Source organism: Lutra lutra, chromosome 9 (assembly GCF_902655055.1).
Source record: "Lutra lutra chromosome 9, mLutLut1.2, whole genome shotgun sequence".
NCBI lineage: Eukaryota > Metazoa > Chordata > Mammalia > Carnivora > Mustelidae > Lutra > Lutra lutra.
This window is the reverse complement of record NC_062286.1, coordinates 109,592,720-109,604,823: the sequence shown is the minus strand read 5'-3', so window position 1 is coordinate 109,604,823 and position 12,104 is coordinate 109,592,720. Positions and strand designations below refer to the sequence as shown.

The 12,104-nt window shown below is 39.1% G+C and overlaps 1 protein-coding gene across 1 annotated transcript in view; it reads left to right on the top strand.

Moving 5' to 3' along the window:
- The window catches only part of PLCB1 (phospholipase C beta 1), a 680,586-nt gene that overhangs the window by 597,287 nt on the left and 71,195 nt on the right, over nucleotides 1–12,104 (top strand). The window contains 4 exon segments of the mRNA XM_047744852.1: nucleotides 3,385–3,461; nucleotides 3,567–3,656; nucleotides 4,321–4,378; nucleotides 4,986–5,072. Of these exon segments, the coding sequence (XP_047600808.1) occupies nucleotides 3,385–3,461; nucleotides 3,567–3,656; nucleotides 4,321–4,378; nucleotides 4,986–5,072 (312 nt within the window).

Sequence of the window (12,104 nt, the reverse complement as noted above, 5' to 3'; positions counted from 1 at the left end):
GGTGTCTTCTAAATTGTCTCCATCTTTCTCAATAGTCTAGACAGTGCCTCTCAAACTGCAACATGAACACAAATCTCCTGAGAATCTTATTTAAAACGCATATTTGGATTTAGCTGGTCTGGGGTAGAGCCTGAGAATTTGCATTTCTGTTGCGTTCCCAGGCAATGCCAATGCTGCTGGTCTGACATGGTTATACTGCACTTTGAGTAACAAGATCTAGAAAGCCAACTCATTAGCTAGGAGTCTGTAGAATAGTGCCAGGTGTTTAGGGTACTTGATAAATATTTGTTGGATTGTGGCTAAATTGAACAGTTTAAATAAAGGTGTGTGTTCCGGGAGCCAAGGGGGTGAGAACTCTCCCAGAGAAAAGTAAAGAGCAAGGACAGATGCTCTGAGGGAGGGACAGTGAGGAAGGCCAGGGGGTGCGGCAGGCAGGGAAATTCTGTGGGACTCTGAGGGAGTGTAGGGCTGCCAGTGGTCTAGGGGGTGACACCAAATCAAAATAAAAGTCAGAATTGGGTGGGGATGAGGCCTGAGGTAGAAGGAAAGCAAGACATGGGAGCAGGTAGGGGCACAATCAATGAGAGAATATTCTGGATCAGGTGAAGGATGCAGATGACGAAGTGGAAACAGAAGTATGAAGGCTGTTGAAATCAGAAGTGCTGCTGGGAGATCTAACAGTGGTCTGTAGAATGAGGACAGGCCCTCGGAGACCCCCCAGATCAGGCAAAGTAACCAAATCACCAGAGATTTTTGAAAATACTGAATTCCAGGCCCTCCCCCTAGACATTTGGAGTCCATAGACCTAGGTACGGGCCCCGGAATCTGCATTTTAAGGAAGCTGCCCAGCAGTGGTTCTGATATTGCAGTCAAGGTTGGGGAGAACCCTCTTTTTTTTTTTTTTTTTTTTTTTTTTTTTTTTAATTATTTCTTTTCAGCGTAACAGAATTCATTGTTTTTGCACCACACCCAATGCTCCATGCAATCCATGCCCTCCTTGATACCCACCACCTGGTTCCCCCAACCTCCCACCCCCCGCCCCTTCAAAACCCTCAGATTGTTTTTCAGAGTCCATAGTCTCTCATGGTTCACCGGGGAGAACCCTCTTAACTCCTTAGAGTGAATGAGAGAGAAGAAAGATCTCATGGGGAAGGAAAGGGGCCGAGTGCACACCCTCAGCTAGAATAGAGATTGCAGGACTCCTCAAGGAAATTTCCAGAGTCTTTGCATGCCAACATTTTACATCTAGACAGCTTGATAAATGGCACTACAAAGCCATAATATTTCATGATTTCTTTAATTGTGATGGTCATGATCAGGCAATCTCTTTTGAAAGATCAAATAGATTTTCTGTTGGCCCAAGTCCCAGTTCATATTTGTCCAATTTAATCCACTTCACAGACAAATGCATCAAATTTCACGTTAATGTTAAGTCAATGTGCTTACTTTGTTGTAGTTCTCTAAGAGAATTTCTCCCTTAAGTTTTTATCCTCTTACATAAGAAGGTTTTTTTTTTTTTTAAATAATAATTTCTAAAATCATAATGAAAAGAGCATGGGGTAATGGTGAAGGCTACCAGCCACGGAGCCTGATTTCTTGGGTTTGCACCTAGCTCTGCCACTTAACCACCTCTGAGGCTGGGGGCCCAGGACCTGAGCCATGCGTGTCAGTGACTTCCTATGTAAAACGAAGCTAGAAGCACAACCTCACAGGGCTTAAAACTCTTCAGACAGTGCTGGCCCTATGTAAATCAGCTATGGAAGTTTGCTGGGAGCATTTAGGCCATTCCTGTTGAGAGTTACTACTGAAAGATATGTATTTATGCCATCCCATTGTCTGAACCGTCCCTGTTTCTGTGAAGTGTCTCTGTAAATTCCTGGTCTATATTACTCTTGGGGTCTCAGATTGGAGGGCGGTTGGGGGGGGTGTAACATGGTGATGGGTATTAAGGAGGGCGTGTGCTGTGATGAGCACTGGTGTTATACGTAATGAATTGTTGAACACTGCATCAAAAACTAATAGTATATTTACTATACAGTGACTAACTGAACATAATTAAAAGAAAGGAAGGAAGGAAGGAAGGAAGGAAGGAAGGAAGGAAGGAAGGAAGGAAGTTAGTTTGCTGGGACTCTGATTAGATTGCCTTGTCCCTGTTGCAGCAACAGGTCACTTACCCTGTGGTATCTGAGAATCTCCATCACTGGCTGACAGCAGTGGGGGGCTTTCAGAGGAAGCCCACACCATCTGCTTGGGGCTCCAGTCAGAAGGGTAGAGTCCAGTTGCCACCACTGCCTGAGTAATGGCAGAAAATTCCATAGGTTCTTCATGTGGAACAGAGAAAGAAATGGGATTGGAAAGCAAAATGACCCTCATGTAACTTATAAGCATTTAACTGAGCACCTACTGAACGGAATGGTGCAGAGGGCCAAGGATATGCAAACACAGACAATGGTCGCTGCCTCTGGAAGTTTGGTTTGATAAGAAAATTGATGCAAAACAGTAAAAGAATTGCTTTCATGAAATGCATGAAAATTCAGGGGTACCATTCTATAGAGAGAATTTCTGAAGGTCTTTGGAAGTTACCTACACAAGGATGCAAACACTGGTTTCTTTTTCTTATTTTTTTTTTAAGATTTTTTTTTTTTTTTTTTTTTTGGACTGAGAGAGAGAGGTCTCAAATAGGCAGAGAGGCAGGCAGAAAGGTGGGGGGGGGGGAAGCAGGCTCCCTGCTGAGCAGAGAGCCCAATGTGGGGCTCGATCCCAGGACCCTGAGATCATGACCTGAGCCAAAGGCAGAGGCTTAACCCACTGAGCCACTCAGGCGCCCCCAAACACCGATTTCCATCTAAGATGGGCAACTCATGGTCCTTGAGGCAAACAATGAATCTGGTGGAAACCCAGAATTCCAATTCACAGTTGATTATAACTTATATTCATATCATCCTCCTGTGATTTTGAGCTTCACTGTATCTCCAAGAGACAAAATCAGTAATCATCCCGTTTATAACCGAGAACATGAAGGTTCAGAAAATGTAGCAGTCTTGACCAAAATCATATTTTTGATGTCCTGGAGTAGGGACTGGAGTCAGAACCTCCATGTTACTTGTCATGGCACTGAGCTAAGTTGCAGAAACCAGGACAATAATCTAAGGAATCCTCTTTAATTACAAAGGAGATAAGAGGAAGACGTTCATATTAAAACCTAGATAATGCGATGGTTTTAAATTATGTCCACTTGGCATGGTAGATGCCTGGTAACTGTTGACTATTGTTAAACATCCATCATCGCTTTCTAAACGCCAGACACTGCTATCTGGAGGATCCAGGGGAGAGGATGCTTTGTTTGTGATCATGTAAAACAGCAAACACATTTTCTTTCCCCAGCTTATTCAAAAATTGACGGATGTTGCTGAAGAATGTCAGAATAATCAGCTGAAGAAGCTCAAAGAAATCTGTGAGAAGTAAGCCTGCATTCTCATTCCAGTAGCCCTGTGTCTACAGATGTGTTGCACAAAATCTGCTGTTTATTTACCTTTTTCCCCCCCTTACTTCTGTTTTGACTTCAGAGAGAAGAAGGAGTTAAAGAAGAAGATGGACAAAAAAAGGCAGGAGAAGATAACAGAAGCTAAATCCAAAGACAAAAGTCAAATGGAAGAGTAAGGAGAAAGAACCCCTTCTCCCCTACCCGTCTCCTGGGGATTATTTTATTCCGTTCAGGATAATCTTTTTTTTTTTTTTTTAAGATTTTATTTATTTGACAGAGATCACAAGTTGGCAGAGAGAGGGGGGGAAGCAGGCTCCCCACTAAGCAGAGAGCTCAAAGTGGGGCTCAATCCCAGGACCCCAAGATCATGACCCGAGCCAAAGGCTTAACCCACTGAGCCACCTAGGCACCCCCAGGATAACAACTTCTTAACCACCTAAAGACCCATCTGTGAAATTTCTCCTCTAATTAACCTTTCCAAAGATCCTTTTTGTAAAGTTTTTAACATGGAAATCATAGAGCAGTTCAGCAAAGAACTAAGGCGCACCCAGGGATCTTTCAGATAAAGGTGGAGTAAAGAGTTGTCCTTAGGGGAAAAAAGAACCAATCCTCAGTTCCCATGCTGTCCGGCCACGTTCCCAGCATTTAGCAAAAACAGAGCTTGCTTGCCGGTGGGCCGAACCTGCTTTCTGTCCAGAGCTAGCAAGCTGTACCTTTCTTGCAGCAGCAATGAGAATGTAGAAAGTTCTGGAAACTTTCATCTGGAAGTCCCAGGTGCACCTATATGTTGATGCTGAATGACGTCATATAATGATCTAGTTGTCATTTGCTCTTAGGGAAAAGACAGAGATGATCCGGTCATACATCCAAGAGGTGGTGCAGTACATCAAGAGGGTACGTCAGTTAATCTCTCTCTGTTTCTCGAACCACATATGAATGTTCGGCAAACACAGTGTGAGCCTCTGAAGGGAAATGCCGAGCCTGGTATCCGTTTATCACTAGCACCTGGGAGAGCTGCTTTACAGAGCAGCTGTTCTGTAATCAGTGTTTCTGCAAGTTTAATTGCAAACCTACAGATAAAAAGGGTCATCGAAAAATAAATGTCAAGAATCCTTTCCAAAGATAGGAGCCTAGAAGTATAAGGTCAATAGGAGAGCCCCCAAAAGAACGTGTAGTTGTCATCACTGCGAGGAAAGATGGCCACCTCCAAAGGCACTTCTCTGTTGTTTAAGTTGATATTACAGAAATTTTCAAACATTAACAAAAATGTTAATTTTTATTAAATCAACATAATTTATAGATCACCCCCACCTGGACACTGTGTCCCCATCACCCAGGACCAACATTTACCAAGAGTCTCCTACACTTGTAAGGACAGTTCTTGTTCAGGATATGAAATAATTCAATGTATGCCATAGATCTGAAAAGCTTTCAGTTTCTTTCTGAAAACATTCCCTTGCACATTTAGATGAAAATGACTTTCTTTGTAACTTTCTTGTAGTTAGAAGAGGCCCAAAGTAAACGGCAAGAAAAACTTGTAGAGAAACACAAGGAGATACGTCAACAGATCCTGGACGAAAAGCCCAAGGTAAACTGAACCAAGTAATAACACGCAATAACTTCATTTTCTTTCCATTCAGTTAAAATAAGATCTCTGTAGGTCATGTACCTTGCACACGGTCTCTCAGAGCTGTTCCTACAGGGTAAACTGTATCTTCCTCAACCATGGTGAAAATCTTTCCAGCGATATTCAGTACACATTTATCATCTACTGGTGAGCTTTACACATTGCAAAGGCTCAAACCCAGATCCTGACATCTTGGTCGCAGTTGGTCTGAAGTGTGGTTCAGATGTCTTTAAAGTGCTTTCCCTTTCTCCCTGCCAGAATAGAGAATTAGTGGAATTAACCAGGCCTCTTCGGTTCTGATAAAATATTGTAATGGCGGACTTTGTCCAGCAGAGGACGTTCTGTACCAAAATCACCCCGGTTTTTAGCCAACAAAATGCTCTCATAAACCAGAAAAAGAAAAAAAAAAAAAAGAACAAATCTTCCCCCCATCCCTATATAATAGTATACTGTGGCTCCTCTATCCTTATTGTTCGGTCAAAATCAACTGTTTTTCATTAATATTAAATTTACTGATCATCTATAAATCAAATACTTTTAGGTTGGCAAACAGCATCTTGATTTTAGATCATTACATACATTTTGATGCATCACTGAATATTTGTCTGTGAAAAAATGTGCTTTCCAGTTTTATTATTTTTCTATGCACGGTTAAAAATATCTACTCCAAAAGGTATTGCTGTTCCATACAAGTACTCTATGAACCTGCAAAGTTTAAATGTTGTTTTCATTTCATTGTATAGTCCATTCATCAATTTACTGCTTATAGAATTTTTTGTGGCTGATTCTAAATATATCTTTACAGTTATTTCTGCTCTTCTCCTTTTGTATTTATTTTGATTTATTTAATATTTTTAACTCCTGAAGTTTTTAGGCCTGGAAATATAGATGAAGCAGTAATGAAAATCTGAGAATTGATAATTACTTAAACATGCTGCTAATTTTTATGTCTTTCATGTAAACATGCAATTTGAATATTCTTAGCCATCATTTTGAGATGATTATGCATTAGTAATAAGTTTTAGGATAATTTCAGAAATTGCTATATTTTCCATTTAGGATTGATCTTTCAAAAGGTTTGGAGCAAAAGACTCAGGTCTAGCTGGAATTTAAGAAACACATTAACACCTTAATAATCAGTCCCAGGTGATATATTCACATATACACATTTTTAATCCATGCTGTCTAAAATCACATGTCATTACTTTGTACACTGACATAATATACCCTGGTTATGACTGCTATCTCATTAACCAGTTTTTGTATTTGAAAGAAATATATATCTTCTGAGATATTGTTGTTCCCACAGAGTTTTATTTTGCTTTGTTTTTGTTTGTGGTCTAAAATCGTCAGCTACTTGTCTCACAGATACAATGCAATCACAGATGTGTTTTGATTATATAACTCACTATAAAAAACCCTACAAATAGATTGTGTTACTGCACTAGGTTATCATGATTAAATCAACTTTGGTAGGTGTTAAAGCACCTGTAAACTTCTGCACTTAGTATGACTACACATTAGAAGAATAAGTGTTGGGCAGCTTATCAGTCAAGGTGCATTCTGTAGCAGTTTTACAGAAAACCCAATTAAAACTGGCTTATACAATAATAAACTTGTAAGTCATATTATTGAAAGTTCAGACATGTCACAGTTTGAGGATTGGTTAATCTAACAGCTCACCAACCTCATCAAGAGTCCAGGTATTTTCAGAATCTCTACCATGCCATCTCACTTTGTTGCCTTTCATGCCTGAGCTGTAAACCTATAGTCACAAGATGGCTGCCATAGCTCCATGCATCACAACATTACATAAAACCATTCAAAGGCAATGTCTTCATTTTACAGAATTAAGGAAAACTTTCCTAAATCTTCCTGATACCCTTCTCCCCATTGGCTAAGATTGTGCCATATACCCATTCCTAAACCAATCACAGGCAGGTGATTGGTTTAGGAATGGGTATTTGGCACCAATGGGTATATAGGAACCAATCACAGGCATAGTCAACAGGCACCTGAACAAAACTGATGTTTTGTTATCAAAGAAATAGAAATAGCAATTAGGTAGATAATTAACAGTGTGTGCCACTACCATATTTATACCAATTTCCCATTTCTTCTTTTTTTGGTCCTTAGCAAGAGGTCTAAAGTGTTTCTGTGAATTTATAGTAGTTGTTTTGCCTTCATTTGTGTTTTGTTTTATTTGTAAAATTCTGGGCCTGTCTGTACATGATCAGTTTAGTCTGCCCAAATAGAGCTAATAATCAGAATCAGTGGTGCTATGGACTGAATTGTGTCCTCCCAGAATTCTCATGTTGAAGCTCTAACCCCCAAAGTCATGGTATATGGAGAAGAGGCCTTTTTGAGGTATTAAGTTTATTGATTCTATTTTTATTTTTTCATTTTTATTGATGTATAGTTAATATACAGTGTTTATATTAGTTTCAGGTGTACAATATAATGATTCAACAACTTACACATTACTTAATGTTCATCATGATAAATGTACTCTTAATCCCCTTCACCTATTTCTTCCATCCCTCCACCCACCTCCCCTCTGACTACCACCAGTTTGTAATCTGTATTTAAAGTCTGGATTTTTTTTGTCTCTTCTTCTTCTTTTTTTTTTAATTTGTTTTGTTTCTTAAATTTTACATATGAGTGAAATCATATGGTATTCGTCTTTCTCTGTCTGCCTTATTTCACTCAGCATAATACCCTCTAGCTCCATCCATGGTATTGCAAATGGCAAGAGCTCATTCTTTTTTAAGGCTGAGTAATATTCCATTGCATAAATATACTTAATTTTTTTAACCCATTCATCTATGGATGGACACTCAGGTTTCTTCCATATCTTAGCTATTGTAAATAATGCTACAGTAAACATAGGGGTGCATGTACTTTTTCAAATTAGTGCTTTTGTTTTCTTTGGGTAAATACCCAGTAGTGGATACACTGGAGACACCATACTGTTTTCCCCAGGGGCTGTACCAATCTGCATTCCTGCCAAACGTGCTTGGGGGTTCCTTTTTTCCACAGCCTCATCAACATTGATTTCTGTTTCCTTCATTTTTTACTAAATAAGAACAACAGTGATATCTCTCTGCTTTTCATCCATGTTGCCCTTACTACCATTTTGTGTCTGATTTGAAGGTTGCCCTTGGAGATTTTTGGTGTCATGTCAAATGAAAGCATTTATTAAGAGGTGCTCTTCAAGGCTTAAGAAATGTTGTGCTTTAGGGGCGCCTGGGTGGCTCAGTGGGTTAAAGCCTCTGCCTTTGGCTCAGGGTCCTGGGATCGAGCCTCGCATCGGGCTCTCTGCTCAGCAGGGAGCCTGCTTCTCCCTCTCTCTCTGCCGGCCTCTCTGCCTGCTTGTGACTTCTGTCTGTCAAATAAATAAATAAAATATTTTAAAAAAAAAGAAATGTTGTGCTTTAGAACCATGACTTTAACAGTAACATAAGAAATCATGACAGTTAATATTGTAGGACACCATGGCTAATCAAAGGAAATATCTGTGATAAGAAGGAACAATAATAAACAGTGAAATGAATAAGATAAAATGTAGGTTATGTGGAGAAAGCACAAAGCACAGGGAAGCAAATATAGGCAAGTGAAAGTCCAGACCAGCATAGCATTCATCCACACTCCTGTAATTGTTGGATGTGGACCAGAAATAGGATAGCACTGGCTTTGAAATAATCCCTCTTCACATCCAGTATCAGAATGGCCTTTTAAGTCTAGACATAGATATGAGGGAAATTAACAAAAGCAGAAACAATAAAGAAAGAACAGTAACTCAAGGGAATGAGACCAACCAGCAGTATTTATAAAAGGTTAACTGAGTCCGTTGCATTCAATCAGAAAGATGAGAAAGTGGAATGGTTTCATGACATCTAGAAATTTATGAGCTGTTCCATCACTGAATGTTGGACAAAGAAATTGAGTTGACTCTATAGTAGGTAATATTAAAGATAATCACAATCTCTCTATGAAGAGGAAAGCATGACAAACTTTGCCAGAGGTTACTGAGGGGAGTAGAGTTCTTTCTTCAAGTATTTTAAGATGCAATGAGCAGTTTTATACCTCGAAAACAGTAATGGCTACAGCAAGTAGATACACTACATGGCATCATATGTCTTCCCATTTGTTAATTTCTTTCACCAACACGTCAAATATAATCACTTAGTTTCTCTTTGTCCACTTATTCTAACTAATGTAATAACGTGTTTAATGTTCCTAACCTCCTCCAAAACAGGGAGGAAGCTATTTTTACATGCCTATATTTTCCTAGTATTACTATTTTGAGCTGTTCTGAACCACAATTACAAGCTGCAGAGTTTTCCAAGCCTTTGATAACCAAACAACTCCTTGAAAATTGAACAAGTATTTTTTTAACAAAAGAAATTTGAAAACCCAATTGCTGAAAGACAACAGCTCTTCAATGGCAAGGAGTTCTGGCTGGATGTAGAGTGAACTACATATGAAGATTAATCCAAAGTGTAACCTTCTAACCTTTTACTCCACCACTGGCTTATGATCTGTAAGTATCAACTCAAGTTCCTAAAATTGTTACCATCCTCCAATAGAACAGTCGGAAGACAATGGGCATCAGTCAAGACCATTTCATTTCCACACTGGGACCAAGGACTTCCATCCTACTGGCACATATTTGGTAGAGAACCAAATTTGGCCAGACACAGTGTGAAAATTTATTTTAGAATGTCCAACTTTGTGGCATGCACTAGGCCTTTTTCATATATAGACTCTATTTTTTCCCCCACTAAAATAGAGATCAATGAGTCTATTCCTTTTGCATGTAATTCTTGAGGGCATTGGGGAAAATGGAAGTAGGTGATTTCTGAAAGAGGCAACTCAATTTGATGTAGAATTACACTATGCATTCCTGTACATAAGTCCTCCTGAAATTTCTTAAGTTACAAACAGCAGTAGACATCCTTGAAAGAGAATACCCAGTTCCTTTTCAGTTAAGTTCTACATTCTGAAGAAATGTTCAGTTGCGTGTATCCTAGCAGTGAAATATTTAATTCAGTCCCTGAGGGTATGCTATTTTCAGCTTTGTTCAAGGTGTGTCTTTTTATGAAATCTATAGCTGTGGAGTCCTTAAGATGGATGCAATAAACCCTAATAATTATATAGGTAACATAATTGGTTTCCTTGGGATTTCCATCCCTGGGTTTGTCAAGACCATTAGGAAAAGTATATATGTGTACAAAGGGTGACGGAAGCAACTGACAACCCAACTGCCAGTAGAGAGAAACCATACCTTCTGTGGTCACGTCCAACTCTGAACTGATTGATTATAAAAAGGACACTCTGCCTTTCTCCTGAACACTTCGAAAAGATTTATTTAGCATGTTGAAGCATCGTTAATCAGAGTTGCCCCAAATCTGCTGCAAATATTCCAATGTATATTGATCACTTTGCAGCCACTCATTCTCATTACAAGAAGAATCATCTTTTGAGAGGACTTTTTAATGAACCATCTCCATAACCTCATAAAACAGTCAATAAATCTGGAATTTACTTTTTCTCTGACACTTAATTTGTCTTTGATACTTCTTAGAACACAGGTTTTCTTTTTTAAATTGAGCTCATCAATAAGAGAGAATTTCAGGAAGCTTTAGGGCATTTTAATTTATAGTGAAAGAACATTTCATCATGTGGCCTACTGGCTCTTATTTTTTTCCTCTACCAGGGGAATACAGACTGATTTTCCTCATTTCCCTGACATCTTTGAATGAGCAGGATGTGTGACTCATCCCTCTGAGTGAAGTTAGTCTTGTGAGATCTACCACTGTGCCCTGAGACAGAACTCTCAATGAAGTGATTTCAGTCCTGCTGGAGTGTTCAGGGAGAAAGAGACTAGGGCATTTAAAGTAAAAGCCTCTTCCTTACATGATTCATTTGTGTGTTCCCTGATCCTTTGCAACTTGATGGGGGAAATGTGGATTCTCCTTGCCATCGCCCATTGGACCTCCTCAATAAAGCCAGACCACGGAGTGCAAATTGGCTGCCTGTTGACTATGTTTTGCTCATTTTCAAGACTTGGTAGCCCAACCAATGGTTTGTTTTTTTGTGTATATTTTTTCCTGTGGAAGAAACTTTTAATTTTTTTCCCCCATTGGTATCAGTGTGAATAATTGCCTTTTAAAAAATGTAGTTATAGGGGCGCCTGGGTGGTTCAGTGGGTTAAGCCGCTGCCTTCGGCTCAGGTCATGATCTCAGGGTCCTGGGATTGAGTCCCGCATCGGGCTCTCTGCTCAGCAGGGAGCCTGCTTCTTCCTCTCTCTCTCTGCTTGCCTCTCTGTCTACTTGTGATCTCTCTCTGTCAAATAAATAAATAAAATCTTTAAAAAAAAATGTAGTTATACATTATTTTCTTGAATGTAAAGCTAGGATAGATTGACTCTTCTGGGCAGTGCTAGAACATTAGAACAATTTGACTCTGTCTCCTTCTGATTTATTTTTGAAATTTATTAATGATTGTGTACACATCTCTAAACAAATAAGACATTCTTATGCTATGTTATATTGTCAGTGTTGATTTAGACTTATCTACATATTCACAAGATTTTTTGTTCAGCATTCTATCTTGTGTCTCAGACTGTCCATTTGGGACCATTATTTTCTACATCCTTTAGAAGTTTCTTTATACAGTCTACCAATGACAAACTCTTTGGGGGTTTTGGTTTTGTTTTCATTTTTGTCTGAGAATAAATATGTCTTTATTTTACCTTCATTCTGGAAGGATACTTTGACTGGGTATAAAATTTTAGGCTGACAGTTATTTTCTTTTAGCACACTGAAGATAAAATTCCCCTGTCCTCTGCTTTCTCTTGTTATGGAGAAGCTGTTAGTCTTAGTGTAATTCTTTGATAATAGCTTGTATTTTTCCTCCTTTTCTTGCATTTAGGATTTTTTTATCTGTGTTTGTTCTATGCAGTTTTTCTAAAATGTCTCTAAATATGT